The sequence below is a fragment of the Setaria italica genome, chromosome III, assembly GCF_000263155.2.
Source record: "Setaria italica strain Yugu1 chromosome III, Setaria_italica_v2.0, whole genome shotgun sequence".
Taxonomy (NCBI): domain Eukaryota; kingdom Viridiplantae; phylum Streptophyta; class Magnoliopsida; order Poales; family Poaceae; genus Setaria; species Setaria italica.
This window is the reverse complement of record NC_028452.1, coordinates 2,887,281-2,905,448: the sequence shown is the minus strand read 5'-3', so window position 1 is coordinate 2,905,448 and position 18,168 is coordinate 2,887,281. Positions and strand designations below refer to the sequence as shown.

The following is an 18,168-nucleotide window of genomic DNA, read 5'->3' as shown; positions in this document are numbered from 1 at the left end:
CACTAAAGTAATAATTAATCTATTTTGATTGAAACCAAATATACAGGCAAACCAAATTAAGATTACCGCCGACTGCCGAGTTGTCACTAGCGTTCCCCCCCCCCCCATTAAATCAAATTAAATCACTAAATCAGATTGCCTTCCTCTGCTGCCCCACAGCTCGTTGAAAGTTTTACGAGAATAAAATTTAATGATGCACGATAATAAAAAGGTGTGCCCGCTCCGCTTAGAGGTAGGTTGGGTTCAGATGTAAAATTCAAAACGACTTACAACTTGAAACTGATGAGGTAAACTTTAATTTTTTTAACCGTTATGTAGACATATAGTATGCATTACATTGTGGACGGTTATCACGGAGCTACACACATGCCATGCTTTATTTACTTTAGCAGCCGGTACTCATGGCAATACATGCATCTCGTCGTCGCCCGTTGCCTTAATAATCCATAGCGACAATCACCAGAGAGTTTCAATTCATACAGCTCGTTCGTCGTTGCCCCGACTATTCTTAATCTTTATCGCGTCCGCCGTCGAGAAATTATAAGAAGCAGCGATGACACCAACTGGCAAGCCACGTAGGACGGATCCGGGCCCTGCGATGCGGCTGATCAGAGGGTTCGCGTTGGTCTTGAACGCGACGTATTCGAACCCAGCATCCTGACCTGCTTCTATTAGGACGACGTAATACTGCGGTATGACCAGCAGCTGCCCCTGGCGAAGCGCATCGTTCAGCACTGCCACCCCACGGTTGTCAACAACCTGCAGCCGGGCGCTTCCTCCGGTCACGTACACCACGGTTTGGGCGTTGATGGTGTAGTATGGTGAAACAATTTCGTTCTGCATGCATGTGATCACAATCAACTGACGCACGTGTACTGTAGTTGTACATATTTGTGGATGTATACAATAAATTTAAATCAAATCCAACCAAATTAATTTGCACTAAATTAAGTCAAATTAATTACTAGTTGAAACGAAGGAGTAGATGGTCAAGAGGCATGCATGCACGTACCGGTTTTAGAGTCCCTCTCTCAACGCTCAATCCCAGGGAGTTGAGGATGGGAAAGCTGTCGCCGGTCAGACGTGTGATCCTCCGGGAATGAGGGTCTTCCAAGTTCATTATCACCTTCATCAAGCAATTCAGGTACCTGTTGTCCGGCAGAAGGGTCTTGCTTTGTCGTCCCGGCTGCGCCTGCCCTGTTTCATGCTCTTCATCTTGTAACTGCGTCGCGGTCGTGGTGTTCAGATTCAGCTGCGCCGCTAGACGTAGACGGAGGCCATTCGGCACGCGAACTATGGTGCCTCTAGTGTCATTACTTGGACCCTGCAGTCTTGTTGCCAGGTCCTGGTTGATCTCAAGGGACTGGCTTATGGACTTGGTGGTGAGTCCTTTGAAGATGTTCCTGCTTCGGTTGCTGTTGGAACCAGCGAAAGTGAAATCCTGTTTGAGGTGTCATTCACGTACGGCTTAGCAAAAACTAATAATAATCTACTATTATGCTATATATAAGCCATGTATTCTCTTTGTTATTTACCTTGTGCTGTGGTTGAAGCTGGTTAGAGTTGGTGTTTATGTCGTAAAACATGATCAACTCGAGTGGTTCATTATTGCCGCCGTCATTGTAAAACCAGTGCGGAACACCAGGCCTTAGTGCAATGACATCGCCTTGTCTGAACTTCTGGTACGCTTCGGGGCATCCAGGGAAAGTCCATCCCACAATTCCTGTACCTGAAAAAAGAAATTACCCTATATACTTCATTCTTTTTTTTTGAAACGAACTATATACTTCATTCTCAAAACTTCAGAACATACTGTATAACAAGGCAAAATAGGCAATTTGGTCCCTGAACTTTACACCAAGGGTTAACTTCGTCCCTCAACTTTCAGATTGACCAATTTAGTCCCTCAACTTTCGTTTTTGGATCAAACTCGTCCTTGTGCTGATATGTGGCTCCATATTGTCATGAAACTAATTTGAAAAGTCTTTTTTACCCTTGGCTCATTTCTCCCTTCATATATTTTTCACCTCTAGAATTATAATAACGTATGATCCAAAATAAATACAAGAATACATATGTTTGTCGACAGAGTATGGTATAGCGTACTACGAGTATGCGAGCATATGTTGATTTTAGAGTATATGTGCACACATTAAATTGTATATATACCAAACAAATATGAGTAAATATTTGTTTGGGCACATATATTTTGCCTATCAAATTTGTATGAGCACGTGAAGGACTCCAAAGAGTACGAGTAGATACGCTTTTTACAAACCATATTTTATGTTAGTTTAAAAAACATATTGTTGTGTGCATGTATTAAGGGAGTATGAGCACATATATGTTTGACCTACATGAGTCAAGGGCAAAAATAACTTTTTGCATTAGTCTTATGCAAATATAGAGTACTACATCAGCACAAGTACGAGTTTGACCTAAAAATAAAAGTTAAAGGACTAAATTGATCAATTTGAAAGTTGAGGAACGAAATTGACCCTTGGTGCAAAGTTCAGAGACGAAATTACCTATTTTACCATATAACAATTAACAAATGTAAAAATACTTCAACCTTGCTGGGCAAGGGCTAGGACACCACCGTTGGCATAGCGAGGTAGCACAAGGCCCCGGTAGTCAATGACAACGGGAATGAAAAAGGCACCCGCACAGAGGAGCTGCTGGTTCGCCTCGTCGAAGTAGTCGACGGTCCCCGCTTCCGATCTTATCTTCCGAATCGGATCGAGCGGGTGCAGCATGTCGAACGCGAACTCACAGCCGCCGGAGCCGGAGCCGGAGCTGGAAGCAGCAGCAGCTGCTCCAAGCTGGCGAGAGCTTTGCCACAGGAGGAGGCCGATGCACAAGCAAAAGCAAGCGGTAGGAGCCATGCATGCATCAAGTAGCTAGGGTAATTAAATAACGATACTGTGATCAGGCTGCAGTCTTTCCTTTTAATTTATAGGAGTAGAATCAGGGAACAGGCAGTTCGAACACAGCCATCAACCTTTTGATCTACTCGTACGCAGTACTGACCAGCTACTGTACTGATAGATCCTGTCATCCGGGAAGTACGTGTGGACGTGCAACCTGTGCAAGATGGTTGTCAAAGTTCATTTCACAACTTTTATCTGCTACTCCCTTTGTTTCAAATTGCAGATCGTTTTAGCTTTTCTAGTTCATAGATGTTTGTATGTATCTAAATATATGTTTAGATGCATACAAACATCTATGAACATGAAAAAAAGTAAAATGATCTACAATTTGGGACGGATGGAGTAGCTCTCATTTGCCAGGCTGTCACGTACGTATGTACACGCATTACATTTTCACATGCAGTCGTGCGCTGCAACGAAATTTTATTGACGTACCAGCGGAAATACAAGGCTGTCCTTTGCATCTCGCGTACGTGTTCGCATGCATGCATATCAAAACTTGCGGGTTTTGGCCGCACGAAAGTTACCACTGCGTTCGTGCGTTAGAGAGCAACGACTCCAAAAGGACGGCTCCTACCTAAATCAGGCCGGGCCTTAGACGCAGGAACGACGAGCAAGGGGAGGTCAGCCGACTGCCAGCCTGCCACCCTCTTCCTCCGACGCCAAAGAAGCAAGCCATCACCCGAATCGAAGCCGGAAAGAGAGCTTCGCGAAGCACGAGCCCGCGAGAGAGAGTGGTTGACCCATCTCTGTCTTTTTTAGAACGGGTCGGATTTTATTAATTATAAGATAACAAAGCTTGTACATGCAGCATATCCAGCCTCCGAGCAGGGCACTCCTGAATAAGAAAGAAAATACACCATATACCTCTCACAGAGCACCCGTTGGTCTTCGCTGTCACCGACCGTAGTTGCCGCAACCCGGTTCTTGTCCATCTCCCGCAATGAAGAAGATCCAAGATAAAGCTCGTGGCCGTATCCCGAATCAACAAAGAACGTTGAAATTTTAAATAGCTGATTAGTAACACACTATAAGTGCGCAATTGATCCGATGAATGCACCGGCAAACGGCAAAAATGCCGACTCCTCGTCGTTGTCGAGATCGGATGTCATTTGCGTCACCGGCCAACCCCGAACGACGGACAGCAGACCCTCTAGGGGGATTGATATACACCAACCCGTACATACGAGAAGGTGGACTAAAAACCTCTCAAGGAAAATCCTGGCACCACCAGAACCCCCTTGGAGGGACAAAACACCAGTGGCCAAGTCACCTTCGCCATCGGTAAGGCCACCTTGAGTCCTCCACACCCTGTTTCAAGGGATGCGGGGTCGACAATGCCATTAATCATCGCAAGCACCAACGACACTAATAAGTCCATAGAAAATTTGAACACCGGCGCAAAGGGAAGCATCAAATAAATTATCACCGGTAACAAAACCTCCGCATATGACACCGTCATCAAGCTCACACAAACAATGGTCACCACCGGAACCCGTCCCTCCAACAAAACCAACGGTAGAGAAACTTGACACGACAAACCTCCGTAGCACTGTCGCCGAATCCTTCTCCACAGTCGCCAACAGAGCCACCATGGAGGGATCCAAAACTGGTGACCGGCAACGTCATCAACGGGAAACTTAACCCTACTCTAACCCTAGCAAACTACAGTAGTAATAGGGGATTATTCACACTAGCTACCGAAATTGCAAGATTCCCTTCCCTCCGGCGACCGAAGGGCCACCGGAGGAGAAGGAAATCCGGCAAGATCGGCACTGGGGAGGAGAATCGCCTCTCTTTCGCCTCAGGAATTGCAGTAAAGAGGAAAGAGAGGTCTATCGTTCGGGTTGGGGGACTGCGGGTGACCCATGTCTATTTTTTTTATTTTTATATTTTAGTATTTTGCAAAAACATATGACCTAACAAAAAAATTACAAATCTATACCTATACTCCCGTTTGAAACGGCGGAAGCAACCTACCGCCAGTTGAACCGGCGGTAAGTCCCCTCCTCTAGGTAGTACACTTTCAAAAAATCATAACGAATTCATATAAACTCGGATGGATATAAACTTTATATAAAAATTGTAGATCACGATGAGCTCTACAACTTTATAGTTCAAACTTTTTTCATTTGGTGTCATAGTAGTACTCAAATAATCAACACAAATTTCAGATCTAAAATCCAAATTTTAGATGTGAAACTGGGCTGCACACATTCAAAAAATCATAACTAATTCATATAAACTCATATAAACTCGGATAGAGATAAGTTTTATATAAAAATCGTAGCTCTCAATGTGATTTACAACTTTGTAGTTCAAACTATTTTCATTTGGTGCCATCTTTGTGCTGAGATCTGAAATATGTGTCGATTATTTGAACACAAAGATGGCACCAAATGAAAACAATTTAAACTACAAAGTTGTAAATCTTATCGAGAGATAAAATTTATCTCTATCCGAGTTTATATGAATTAGTTATGATTTTTTGAATGTGTGCTGCTCAGTTTCACATCTAAAATTTGAATTTTAGATTAAAACTTGTGTCCATTATTTGAGTACCAATATGACACCAAATTTAAAAAGTTTGAACTACAAAGTTGTAGATCTGATCTACAATTTTTATATAAAGTTTATCTTCATCTAACTTAAGTTATGATTTTTTGAATGTGTACTGTTCGAGGAGGGAACTTATCGCCGGTTCAACTAGCGGTAAGTTAAGTTGCTACAGTGCACCTTGCGCCGTTTCGTACAGGTATAGATCTTCAATTTTTTGTTAGGCCATATATTTTTCAAAATACTAAAATAAAAAATAAAAAATTCCCCATCTCTTGAGAGTCTGGTGGGTCGTCACGCCCACGGCTGGGGGACCGTGAAGTGTGCAGCCCATCAGGTAGTACGCCAGGCCTACGACGATATTCCCACGGGCCGCGGGCCACACAGCAGCGACCGACGCGTTCGGAGGTGGACGCGGCCCATCATCTCTATCCCACCCAGTCCAAGCAATCTGCCGTAGCGCCGCCCGATGTTGACGGGGCCGACGCGGCGACGCCGGTGTACGCCGCGGATGAGCACCACTGGAGAGGGGAGGAGGAGACGGTAGGAGAGGCGGACAGGCGGTCCTGCACGGTCTCCTGCGGTTCCTCCGGCGGCGGTGTCGCGCTACGAGGTTCGCCGCGAGCACAGCGCCACCAGCCGGCAGCCGGCTGCTCCTTCTCACTCCGTGCGTGCGGCTCTGCGCCAGTACCTGAGCGCCGGCAGAGCGGCAGGAAGCAACCCACGGCCAGGTATATTCTCCTCTCTTCCTCTCCTTGATTTCTCTTCTGATATGGGGATTAGGGAGTAAGGATGTTCGTCTTTTATTTGCTACATTAGTATCCACTGACTTTATAGCCGAGCGACGCATTTTCCTTGGAATAATTTTTTTTTATATTCTATTAGTTTAACCGAGTCACTTCGAAAGCGATTGAAACAACATTGTGCAATGCTGTAATTTTCCATCGATAACTTCAAATCTTTTATACATGTAAGACCATTCGATGCTCAACAATTAGTATTGCAACTAGCTTAATCTTGGACTTAATTCTTTCGAATATATGATGCAGCTGTACTATAAACCGAACCTGTTCACGGATGTGGACTCATGGGAGTTTTTCTTGATCTGCCACTGTTGTCATGCCCAATCATCTCTTCTGCCGGTTCAAAAATCGTGCTGTTCTACCAGCATTGGCGGTAATTCGTCTAGTTGTGGCAAATTTTGGCACATCCTCAGCAGTTGAGAGGTCGAGAAAACAAAGGTGTGCCAACATCCACAATGCATTGAGCGTTTTGGACCTAGTACCAACCAAGCACCATTGTGGTGAAGAGGAAGTTCCATCCCATCACCGCCTTATCAATGACTGTATGTATGACATCCTGGGAGTTCAGTCAAAGCGGAATGTTCTGCATAAGAGAAAATATGACTTTTTTAACTCAAGCTCAAATCAACGACGGCCTAAAGGTGGTAATGTTGTCTCAAGTAATATCTCAGTTTACCCTCACAAGACTAGATTCCCAAAGGAGGACATGCTTATGCAGGTAGTGGAACTGCATAGGAGTGGGAGCATCGGTTCAGATGCATCTATTTTGGCACCTGCGCTGAGTTCTTGTGCTGACAGGAAAACCCTTACTGGAGGTGCACAGCTTCAGGCTTTACTAGTGAAAGTGGGATATGACTCCTCTATCCTTGTTGGCAGCTCATTGATCAGCTTTTATTCAAGATGTGGCCAGTTGGGAAATGCTCATATGGTTTTCCTGGGCATGGCGGCAAAAAACACAGTGTCATGGACAGCACTTATTTCTGGTTATGCCCAGGATAATCAGGTGGAGCCATGTCTCCATTTTTTTGCACTGATGAGGCAGTCTGTGTGCAAGCCAAATGACATCACATTTGCAACTATATTCAGTGTGTGCACTAACCATGCATTTCTTGCCCTTGGTAAAAGCGTTCAAGGCCTACAACTGAAAATGGGTTTCGATTCCTATGTGCATGTGTCCAATGCATTGGTATCAATGTATGCAAAGTGTGGGAGTATTGGTGAAGCACGAGCCATATTTGAGAGCATCGCCTGCAAAGACCTCATCTCATGGAACTCCATGATCTTTGGATATTCACAGCATGGCCTTGCTGAACATTGCCTTGATTTGCTGAAAGAAATGCAAGGGCACATAATGCCGGATGCAATATCCTTCCTAGGCGTGCTTTCGTCATGCCGGCATGCATGCCTTGTAGCAGAAGGCCGACGCTGCTTCATGGAAATGATTGAGCATGGAATAAAACCAGAGCTAGATCATTACTCATGTATGATTGATCTCCTTGGTCGTGCAGGACTGCTTGATGAAGCGTGGGATCTTATCCAGACGATGTCCATGCCCCCAAATGGTGTCGTATGGGGCTCCCTGCTAGCTTCCTGTAGAGTGCACGGAAGTGTTTCAATTGGCATACAGGCTGCAGAGCACCGTCTTAAGCTTTTACCAGGTTGCGCGGCAGCTCATGTGCAGCTAGCGAATTTGTATGCAAGCTTTGGCTGCTGGAGTGATGTGGCAAGAGTGAGGAAGACAATGAAAGAAAGAGGGCTGAAAACAAACATTGGGTGCAGTTGGATAGAAGTTGGCAACAAAGTTTACACTTTCACAGCAGAAAACAGATCAAAGAGCCAAGTAAATTATGTTCTGGCCATTCTTGATTGCTTGCGGTCACATATGGATTATAAGTGTGATATATTGATTGATGGTCTGGATTGGGACTGAGCATATCAAGTCAAGTTAGGACACTCTATAAACTTAAAAGATCACGGCTTGCCTTGTTCAACTAGGCACTTTATAGGAAATGACAAGGTCACTCGCACCTCAAATATCTTGTAAAAGATCACTCGATGTAACATGCAAGTATAACACCTGTGTGTAAGCATTTTGTAAGAATGTGATTTGCTCAGTTTACTTTCTGTTGAATGGTCAATGATACCCATATTCATTTTATACTAATATATTTTGACAACCGAAACCTCCATTTGAAAGAATGAATACTCAAATCTTATAACCTGAGTTACGTGCAGTGCTGCATAGAAGATGATGGGTGAGGAACTGGGTGTCTTTGATACAATTGGTTGTGAATGCTCTGCAAGAGAGGATCTGTTGCAGTCTAGGTGGTTAATATTCTTGTTACTCGATTCTCACCCAAGAGACCCAGGTCCGACTTCCGGCAAGTCGGCAACATTATTTTCATTTTCTGCATTTGTTTTGTACTGCAGCATATCCATGTCTACTGCATAATGCATTTCCCATTTTTATTGTGAATAGTCATTCCATGATGCTTAGTGGTTGAAATCAAGGATCCAGTACTGCACTTCATGCTGTTTCTCACCTGTTATCCATACTTCTAAGATATGATCATTTAATTCTACGAGCATTTCGCCTGATAAGGTTAGCGTAGGACTAGTATTCTGAAACAACATAGGAAGCATTTTATGATAAGTAGACATTTTCACTTCTTTATAAAATGTATGTTCACCCTGTTGATGAAGTCTAGAATATTGATCCCTTTTTCCAGCCCTTCTGAGCTTTCTAGAGTGGTTGATGGATTTGATATTTTTTTGTGTTTTCTATCTTCCAATCATCCACTTTGTTATTCTAGTTTTATTAATACTGGCCTTAACAACTATTGGCATAGAAATAGAAATGGTTATTTCGACTATGCATCAGATCTACAGACAAAATCATTTAAAAAAAGGATATTATTGGTTGATTTTTTCCACAACCAGTCCTAGCAAATTGGCTAAGTCATTATTAAACCTTGTTCACGTTTTAGCCAATTTAAACTTACTCTTGCATCCATTTATTGGCCCATTGGTTCGAACCCAATATTGTCCAATATTTGGTCTTTTGTTTGATGATTGGACTCTGAAAACCATATGGTCTCTCTTATACAATAACAGAATATCTGGAGGAATCTGCATCCATATTAAGCCAATATAAAGTACTCCCTCCGTTTTAAAATGTATATCGTTTTGGCTTTTCTAGGTACATAGATTTTGCTATGTATCTAGACATAACCCTATATTTAGATGCATATCAAAATCTATGCATCTAGAAAACCTAAAACGACCTACATTTTGGAACTGAGGGAGTACATGTGTTGCCATTCCAAGATGACATTTTGGACTGAGAATAAAATAATACTGTTGACGTGTAATGAATGACATGTTATTTTTTTCAGTACATTGGTTTCACCAGCCTGATTAGAAACTTGTGATCTTTCAGCAAATTAAAGACCCATACTTTTATTAAAAAAATGCAGAAGGCAATCGACCCAAATTCTTCTGCAAAGTCTCCGTTATTGCCCTTATGGCCTTCTGATTAGTTTACTACTGCAAGCTTATTATCTGGTGAGACTAGTGGCCCAATACTTGTGCTATCCTGATGCGCAGAACATTTTACCTTTCGGCACCCTGTAACCATGCAGAAGCTACCAAATTTACACTCCACATCGCATGTAGGTTGTGATCATGTTTAGTTTTAGCTATACTATGTATTTATCATCATACAACATTTACCACGATGGTGAACACTGTCCTCCTATGATAAGATGAGTTATTTTCCCCATGTTTACAACTCTTTCTGAAAGTCGATTTATTTGCTTCATCAGGCTTGCAAACGTCATAGTTTTTGTATTAATTAATGTTTGAACATTTTTTGCATTATCCAGGTAATCAGAACTTGAAGTTTACAGGTTCATGGAGGTATGGAGATTTGTGAAAAGGATGTCATGATGATGCAACCAGTGTTGGGGGCTGGACACATTAAACTGGGGCAATATAATGCTTCCGGGCCTTCTCGAGACTCAAGACTCATCACTTGGCCACGTAACCTAGGGACAAGGGGGAAGAAACCATGACGGATGCCATAAGAATTTTGGAATGGGAAATATGCACATTCAATTGGATGTAGGTTTGGTCTATAGAAATTATAACTGATGTGCTGTTATGATTCTGCACTTGAAAGGGTGGAAATCATCATTGCTGTGAGTAGGAAGATGTGAGTATGAATAATATATGACGGAGGATTAAATGTTCATATTGGTTAGAACCTATAAGCTTTCCTTGTTGCCACTTTGCCCCCAAGAGGAGCACTGAAATGTTTCACTTTTACCAGCAGCGATTCAATACTGCCAGTGATAATGAAATATCTTAGATAGTGTTTGGTTCGTGCTAAGGTAATGTAAATGTATTTGATGACGGAATGAGTGATTACTCTTTTTGTTTGGATGCACTATGATAACGTAATCAGATTACGGTGTGGGCGTTGTATCTGATTACGATGGAGGAGGAGGGGTAACAAGCTTGTATAGATATTATTTAAGTAAGGGATTCAATTACAGTGTCAATTGATTATAAACCACCGCAATCAAACATGCGTAATAGGATTCGTTACCTTCCGTAATCAGATTACATTACATTTGAGCTAACCAAACAGCACTGACACAGACACTAGCTATCAAGAAAGCACAGAAACAGTACAAGGTTACATCCTTAAACTGAATGCAGAGGAAAGACCATACAGTGCATCAACCAACCACAGAACACGACATCCAATTTCGCCCAATCATGACTAGAACAATGGCATGTTCAGAAAACCTTGGATGCACACAGCCAAACCAAGGGAGTTTCAGATTCTCAAGGTCCACGAAATCGCTGGCATGACTGGACCAAGTTGCTGCTGGCCGTTCCCCAGGAATGGCGTCAATTTGCTGCTGGCTGCACGGCCTTCTTCTCCTTGGTCGGTGGCTCTAAACAACACCAAAACCGAATCACACGATCAGGGTCTTTTATACACGAAATTCAGTTACTGCCGACGCAATTGGACGCAACGGAAGACAGTGGATTGTTGGTTACTTGAGATGAGGGCCTTGGGGCGGTCCTTGAAGAGGATCTTGTGCCGGATGACGCCGATCACCTCCAGCTCCGCCTCCTCCGCCGCCGTCGGTGGCTCCTGATCCGCAGCACCACCGGTCACCTTCTTCTTCCTGAGCACCAGCAGGGGCTTCTTCAAGGTCACTTTCGTCCCGGCGAGTTCATGGTACCCCACCGTGAAGGTGTACCCTCCCTGCAACCATCGCATTCCCATAATCGCATCAGGGACGAACACCTCCAATCAGGTGACAAGAGAAGACCGGCGAATCGGGAAGAGATATCTTGCCTTGGAAGAGGACGGGGAGGGGGCAGAGCAGAGGCGGCCGATGTGGAGCCCCCGGATGTCGCCGGAGAAGGATGCCTGCGGCTGCACCACGCCCTGAAGCTCCACGACGGCCCACTCCGGGCACGACGAATCGCCGCACCCGCAACGCACGCGGATCTGCATCTCCGCCGATCCTCGGCGACGCGCCTCTGCTTCGTGCTTCCCCTGAGACGGATGCAAATGCAAGCAAGCGCAAACGAGAAGGAATAGGAAAGAAAAAAAATGACAGATCTTTCCGGGGGTTGCCGCTTGGCGCGAAATTGCTGCTTGCTTTCCCGCCTTCCCCCTCTGGTGTTTTGTTTAGTTGGCGCCACCGCCGGGGGAAAAAGGGCAGCGGGAGCGGGAGATCACTCCGTCTAGGAATACGACATTGCTAACGAGTGCAACGATGTGGGCTGCAACAGATTTTTGGCTTTTTTTTTTTTGAAAACTAGGTTCGATGACACTCCAAACACGAGATTTTGTAGTATGATCATGTACAAAAAAAATCTATCCCCCCACAAGAAAATTACCTTTGTCTTTGTATGGTTTTATCATACAAGAAAAAAATCCTCTCAAAGAAATTGTACAGTGAAAAGAGAGAGCACGATAGGTACTTTCCGTAGACTTGCTTATCAGTAGCGCGGACTGCGGACAGGACAACTTGCTGCAGAAAACTTCATGAATAATCCCAATTTTCCGAAGCTATATAAACTCGGACAGGGTTGCTACTATTGTCAAAAAATATCATTTCCTAGTGTTTCTCAGAGTAATTTGATACAAAATAATGTATAAATTCATAGAAACCGTAAGAAAAAGATAATCAACAGTTGCCAATCTCCTTAAAACTAATGAAAAGTGACCCTGATTTGTTAATTTTGTTAATCCTCTCACATCTCTACCCAGCCGCCACCCCCGTCTCCTCTCTGCTCCCAAGCGCATCCACGAGACCACGAGGTCCGGTCGCCGCTCCCGCCGCCTCCCCTCAGGCCGGACGGCCCCGCCTCCACGCCGCCGCCTCCTCGCTGCTGGCCGCCGTCTCTACCTCGACGCGTGTTCCTTGGCCCTGCGCCGCCGGCCGCCGCCTCCCCGCTGACGACACCCCTCCCTCGAGGCGGACCCCGAGCCCTCCCCTCCTCCCTCCACCCCTCTCCGTGGATCCCTCTCTCTTTGAAGACGAGATCCACAGGTACTACAAAGAAGCTCGACGCGTCGATTCCTTCGTTCCCATCCAAGGATTCTTTGATGATATGGTTCTCCTTCTCTCGTGGTGCTAGGGTTTCGCTGACCTCCGTGGAATCCACTCGCCTCCAACCAGCCAACCCGTGAAGCGGATCCACTGGTTTGTGCCATTTTTTTCCTTGACTTGCAATGTACTATGTTTCTTCTGTGGATAGTGATGATCAGACCAAAGGTCTTGGATTTGCCATCCTTTAGGTGATTATGTAGATTTTTTTACTTTACCAGTATGTATATACTTTAGAAAGAGATAAAAAAACAATAGTTGGATGAAATCTAAACTGGGATGTGTGAGAAGATGATAGGATGAAGTTCATGGTGGTGGGATGGGTTCAGTCCATGTTGGTTTTTTTAGTCTTTGTCTATTGGGAGGTCTTTTTGGAATCCATATCTAGAGTTCTTTTCTGTAAGGTGTTTGGTAGTTTACTTTTGTTTGTGACAGGTCTGTCTTGCCTCTCTCATGTATTTCCCCTTTGGTGTTAGCTGTGTCTCTTCAGCCCTCAGTTGCTGATAAAGAGCCCAGGCTAGGTTTTGGTCTTAGTAGTCTTTGCTTTCAGTTCAGGGATGCTTTTGGAACCATACCAGACTTGTAATTTCGTTGCATACCTTGAAGTAATGAAATCAGGTTTAAACCCATGATGGAAAACTATGAATGAAATCTGTAGTAAGCAATTTTGGGGATGATCTGTGTACCGCACTTAAACATTGGCGTGGTAGTCGTTGGTTGTTAGCTGCTTCCACTACCACACATGAAATTGCTAAGGTTTTTAAATCAACTCAGATTTAGGCAATAAGAAAAGATTATCGGGTTCTGGTTTTGTATAGCTGAGCATCACTACAACTGACAGTGAATTATTTCTGTGGTACAGGTTAAATTTCTCACATACTGAAGATTTGTGTTGCAGTCAACCAACTGATAAACCATTCAGGACTGTACACAGAAGGAGGCGGCTTGAATTGGCCTTCTGGTTCAAGGTAAAGCTCTTCAAATTTTGCTACATTTATGAATGCACTCTGGCTAATAGTTATGTTGTGATTGCCATTCTCATTTGCTTTGCTCTAGCATCAAGTGGTCTGCATGTAGTATTTTCAAAACCCTATATATGTTCATCACGTTGATTGCAAACCATCAGTTCAGATTTGTTATTTTGGTATGCAAGTGTATTTTGTTCCTGGAATGATAGGACAAGCTTGGCTTTATGCACAACGGTTTCTTTATATTATTCCATAGAAAATAATTTATAATAATGATACTGGTGGTTTGTTACAGATGGCTGGATATATGTCAAGAGGGCCCCCAAACGGTTCGGTTTATGTGTGCAACCTGCCTCCTGGAACTGATGAGACTATGCTGGCTGAATATTTTGGCACCATAGGGTTGCTAAAGGTATGGGTCTTATCAGGTAGCATTTTTGCAACCACTATCAAGTTTGTCAAGATCCCTTGTATGCCTTTTTCAAATTCCGTTTGATGATAATTTTTTCTCTTATTTGTTGTCAAACCACACAGAAGGACAAAAGGACTGGGCGTCCAAAAATTTGGATATATAGAGACAAGGTTACAAATGAACCGAAGGGTGATGCAACAGTCACATATGAGGATCCACATGCTGCTTCAGCTGCTGTGGACTGGTTCAATAACAAGGATTTCCATGGAAGTATTATCCAGGTTGACATAGCTGAGTCAAAAAGTAAAGATACATTCGATAGCTCCACGAATTTGGGCATCGCTGCTGACCTTGGTGGACAAGATGAATTGGATAGCGGGGTTGGCAGAGGCAGAGGACGTGGTGATGGTCCAGGAAAGGCTTGGCAGCAAGATGGGGATTGGATGTGTCCAAATACAAGGTCTGTTATGATGGGTGAGCAACTTCTCTATCACTTCTCCAGTTTGACTAGTATGGTCTTAATTGTGTATTCCGTTCTTTCTGATGTGATTTCTTCTCTCAGTTGTGGCAATGTAAACTTTGCCTTCCGTGGTGTTTGTAATCGCTGTGGAGCCGCTCGCCCTGCTGGTGTTGGGGGAGCTGGTGGTGGTGGTGGCGGTAGGGGTAGAGGCCGTGGTAGCGCTGATGCAAGAGGAAGCAGCCGTGCTGGCACTGCTGCTGCTGTTGGTGGTCCACCTGGATTGTTTGGTCCAAATGATTGGCCATGTCCAATGTAAGAGGCTAACAGCTTAAGTTTTTCTGTTTCATAGATTGGATACATCTTTTGAACTTGGTGTTCACATTCATTTGTATGCATCATGTAATTGCTGCCCCATGAAACCAATGGGATAGTTCTTTCCAAGCCTCTATTATATGCTTGTTTATGCTTAAACTAAACTACTGCCCTCTATATCTGTTGCAATTTTGTACTTAAACCTGCTGTCTTATATGATGTTATGAGTTCTCAGAAAAAAATGATGTTATGATACCCAACTTCATTTGTGTTCCAGGTGTGGCAACATAAACTGGGCTAAGCGGACAAAATGTAATATATGTAACACTTCCAAGCCTGGTACGAATGAAGGCGGTGTAAGGTAAGTACAAGATTTACTATTTGCATTTGGCTGGTTCATAACCACATTATCTGAGAAGTTGAATATAAAATTTACTCTAGCAGCTATAGTTTGTGCCCTTGGGCCCATATGGCTGGCAGCTTGTAAATTATAATACCAAATTATTGCAAAGAGCAGTGCATTTGTTATTTGTGGTGAAGGATGGATGAGGGTTGTTTCATTAATTCCAAACATCATGCTTTTCCACCTGATACACTCACTGTCAGGTTAAGTGTGGCCTCACATCAACATTAGGATAGTCCTTCAAAAATGGAGGTCAACAGTGAACTGCTGTGATATGGTGCCCTCCTTGTGACCAGCTTTTGGCTTTTGGGCTCAAAACTGGACTCAAAGGAGGTGCGGTGCAGTGCCACAACACTTTAATCCATCGACAATAGTGAGTGGCTAGTTGTGAATCTTGCAGTGCATATTTTGTGAAATATGATGTTAAAAACCGGCCATGTATGTATAGACCAGCACAACTGGGTGTTGTATGTTATGTCCATAAGTGAGCAACCATGTGTACAATTATTTATAACTAAAAGGTATTTCTTTAAATATTGAGGCTTGTCTCACCAATTGCTTATTGTTTTAGGGGTGGCCGTGGTGGTGGGTACAAAGAGCTTGATGAAGAAGAACTAGAGGAAGTTAAAAAGCGTCGGAAAGAGGTCGAGGAGGTAGGATGCTTACTGAACATTACCTTTTTTTTATATATCTTAACCATTGCTTTCCATGTCTAAATTTGGCTTGTATCGTAGGATGATGGAGAGATATATGATGAGTTTGGCAACCTCAAAAAGAAATTCCGTGCTAAATCTCAGCATACTGAAAGTGTGCAGACTCTTCCTGGGTCAGGACGTGCTGGATGGGAAGTTGAGCAGCGTGGTATTCTTCTTGACACGCTTTAATAAGTCCATATTTCAGACCGTTGTAGGATTATTTATCGCTCAGTTCGTTCTTTTTGGTAATTGTCATGAATTACTGTCAGTGCTGAACATGACCTGGTGCTAATTCACTGTTGTAGGTTCCAGTGAAAGGGAAGGCAGGGAGAGGAGCAGGGATCGTGGTAGGGTCGATTATGATGAAAAGGAAAGCAGGAACAGGGATAGGGGTGATCATGGAAGGGAGCGGCGCCGGAGCCGTAGCCGAAGCCGGAGCAGAGACCATGACAGGGAAAGAGGGAGGGACAGGGGAAGAGACCATGACTACGAGAGGAGTCGGGAGCGGGACCGTGATCGCCGCCACAGGTGAAGAGAGAAATGATAGGGGCTTTCTGTTTCTTTACATTGCATTTGCCAATTTTTGTAGCCGTGGTACCTGTGGTATTATTTTACAGTTGCTTTAACTGATTTGCTGCACGGACAGCATTCTGATAACTTCGCTGTTTGTAAAACGAGTGTGATATTTTTTGTTATTTTTTTACAACAACCAGTTTGACTTTTTTTTTTTGATAATTCGCGCATGCTCCCTCCATTCCAAAATAAACGTACATCTCACTTCGTGAGGAGTCAAACTCCATACAAAAATGCACTACTATTTATGATGTATAATAAATATCATTAGATTGAGCATTGAGTATACGTTCCTAATAAATTTATTTGGAGATATAAATATTGATACTATTTTCTATATTCTTAGTCAAACGTAGAAACGTTTTGATTCCTTGAGAAGCAAGATGTGCCCTTATTTTGGGGTGGGGAGGGAGTATATATTAAGATGTAATGAAACCGAACAGATACGTGTACATGGTCCAACGCATGCACAAAGGATACAGGGGTATCAACCAAACTAGACAGGCTCCTAGAAACAAGAATAACAACAAAAAGATCCTTTGGGGTCTCTGCATCCTCTAGAACCGCTTTCCATCCCTGGATTCCGCCATCGCAGAAGTTGCCGGAGGAAACCCGTGATGGTAGCCGCCCGCCACAGACCAAGATAAGCGCCATCGCACCAACGCTTTGAACTGAGCCGCAAAGATGCCCGCCACAAACCGGAACCCGAACACCGAGCAAGAACATCGGGCGGGGATGCACCCCACGCCATGTTGGCCTTGAATCTGAGCTCGTCGCTTGAAGCCACTGCAAAGAGTGGCTAGATCCACATACTTGTCAACCGCAGCACCATCTCCTCTACATCCCAAGCGCCGCGTTGTCATCGACACCTTCACCGCCAGCGAACCCACCAGACGGAATGAGACTCCTGTACAGGAGCTGGACAGATCCGTGAAGACCACAGGACCTCCAGATCCGCCAGCAACGAACCTCACAAGCCCATCACCGGCACCGTAGCAAGCGCCAGTGAGGTGGAGAACGGGCCGGAGGACGTTATTCCACCTAGGCGGCGCTGCCTCCACCATGCAGATGCCACCGGGAAACCTACCCCTACAGGGACCTAAACTACACCGTCGGGCAGAGAAGCATCGTTCCCCTACACATCCGAGGTCGAAACAGCCGCCGGAGGAGAAGGGGACCGGTGCTCTCGCCGGCGGGAGAACGGGAAAACTAAGCCGTTCCCTTTTCGCCTCTCTCACCTGAAGCACCAAGAGGTTTCGTTTTGTTGGGGCGAGGGTTTGGCATTAACCAGGCCAATGCTGGACCGCCATGCTCCAAGCAGCTGTTGATTTCCGAGCAACCAACTGCTCTAGGCTGCTGTTTATGTCATGCGTTCAACGCTTCAAGTGTGCGGCTACTTGTGGGTCGTGCCACTCATG

At 44.3% G+C, this 18,168-nt stretch overlaps 4 protein-coding genes across 5 annotated transcripts; 2 read left to right on the top strand and 2 right to left on the bottom strand.

Annotated features, from left to right (window-relative positions):
* Positions 1 to 283: 283 nt before the first annotated feature.
* LOC101777403 (glutelin type-B 5) lies at positions 284 to 2,906 on the bottom strand. The gene is made up of 4 exons (XM_004960301.2): positions 2,573 to 2,906; positions 1,536 to 1,729; positions 1,013 to 1,441; positions 284 to 837 (listed from the first exon to the last, which is right to left on the bottom strand). The coding sequence occupies exons 1-4, from the start codon at positions 2,883 to 2,885 to the stop codon at positions 475 to 477; spliced, it is 1,299 nt and encodes a 432-aa protein (XP_004960358.1). The 5' UTR covers positions 2,886 to 2,906; the 3' UTR covers positions 284 to 474.
* Positions 2,907 to 5,888: 2,982 nt separating this feature from the next.
* LOC101776436 (pentatricopeptide repeat-containing protein At2g37320) lies at positions 5,889 to 8,472 on the top strand. 2 transcript variants are annotated; one of them, XM_004960300.3, is made up of 3 exons: positions 5,889 to 6,217; positions 6,372 to 6,456; positions 6,536 to 8,472. In XM_004960300.3, exon 3 carries the CDS (start codon positions 6,606 to 6,608, stop codon positions 8,217 to 8,219), a length of 1,614 nt encoding a protein of 537 aa, XP_004960357.1. In that variant the 5' UTR covers positions 5,889 to 6,217; positions 6,372 to 6,456; positions 6,536 to 6,605; the 3' UTR covers positions 8,220 to 8,472. The 2 variants fall into 2 exon arrangements, with proteins under 2 accessions (XP_004960357.1, XP_004960355.1); XM_004960298.3 differs by lacking the exon at positions 6,372 to 6,456 and having other exon boundaries at positions 5,891 to 6,217.
* Positions 8,473 to 10,851: 2,379 nt separating this feature from the next.
* LOC101776035 (chromosome transmission fidelity protein 8) lies at positions 10,852 to 12,019 on the bottom strand. The gene is made up of 3 exons (XM_004960297.3): positions 11,664 to 12,019; positions 11,360 to 11,570; positions 10,852 to 11,253 (listed from the first exon to the last, which is right to left on the bottom strand). Exons 1-3 carry the CDS (start codon positions 11,823 to 11,825, stop codon positions 11,207 to 11,209), a joined length of 420 nt encoding a protein of 139 aa, XP_004960354.1. The 5' UTR covers positions 11,826 to 12,019; the 3' UTR covers positions 10,852 to 11,206.
* Positions 12,020 to 12,574: 555 nt separating this feature from the next.
* Positions 12,575 to 16,912, top strand: LOC101775629 (transcription initiation factor TFIID subunit 15). The gene is made up of 10 exons (XM_004960296.2): positions 12,575 to 12,870; positions 12,959 to 13,023; positions 13,790 to 13,895; positions 14,191 to 14,307; positions 14,430 to 14,767; positions 14,870 to 15,079; positions 15,357 to 15,440; positions 16,054 to 16,135; positions 16,217 to 16,343; positions 16,483 to 16,912. The coding sequence occupies exons 4-10, from the start codon at positions 14,191 to 14,193 to the stop codon at positions 16,707 to 16,709; spliced, it is 1,185 nt and encodes a 394-aa protein (XP_004960353.1). The 5' UTR covers positions 12,575 to 12,870; positions 12,959 to 13,023; positions 13,790 to 13,895; the 3' UTR covers positions 16,710 to 16,912.
* The last annotated feature ends 1,256 nt before the right edge of the window (positions 16,913 to 18,168 follow it).

Coding starts and splice junctions, on each gene's coding strand:
- LOC101776436 (XM_004960300.3), top strand. CDS start 6,606: ATGCCCAATCATCTCTTCTGCCGGTTCAAAAATCGTGCTGTTCTACCA.
- LOC101776035 (XM_004960297.3), bottom strand. CDS start 11,825: ATGCAGATCCGCGTGCGTTGCGGGTGCGGCGATTCGTCGTGCCCGGAG. Junction 11,571..11,663: donor CCTCCCCGTCCTCTTCCAAG/GCAAGATATCTC, acceptor CGATGGTTGCAG/GGAGGGTACACCTTCACGGT. Junction 11,254..11,359: donor CCCCAAGGCCCTCATCTCAA/GTAACCAACAAT, acceptor GGTGTTGTTTAG/AGCCACCGACCAAGGAGAAG.
- LOC101775629 (XM_004960296.2), top strand. CDS start 14,191: ATGGCTGGATATATGTCAAGAGGGCCCCCAAACGGTTCGGTTTATGTG. Junction 14,308..14,429: donor GCACCATAGGGTTGCTAAAG/GTATGGGTCTTA, acceptor CAAACCACACAG/AAGGACAAAAGGACTGGGCG. Junction 14,768..14,869: donor TGGATGTGTCCAAATACAAG/GTCTGTTATGAT, acceptor TTCTTCTCTCAG/TTGTGGCAATGTAAACTTTG.
- LOC101777403 (XM_004960301.2), bottom strand. CDS start 2,885: ATGGCTCCTACCGCTTGCTTTTGCTTGTGCATCGGCCTCCTCCTGTGG. Junction 1,730..2,572: donor CCTAGCCCTTGCCCAGCAAG/GTTGAAGTATTT, acceptor TTCTTTTTTCAG/GTACAGGAATTGTGGGATGG. Junction 1,442..1,535: donor AGCTTCAACCACAGCACAAG/GTAAATAACAAA, acceptor CACCTCAAACAG/GATTTCACTTTCGCTGGTTC.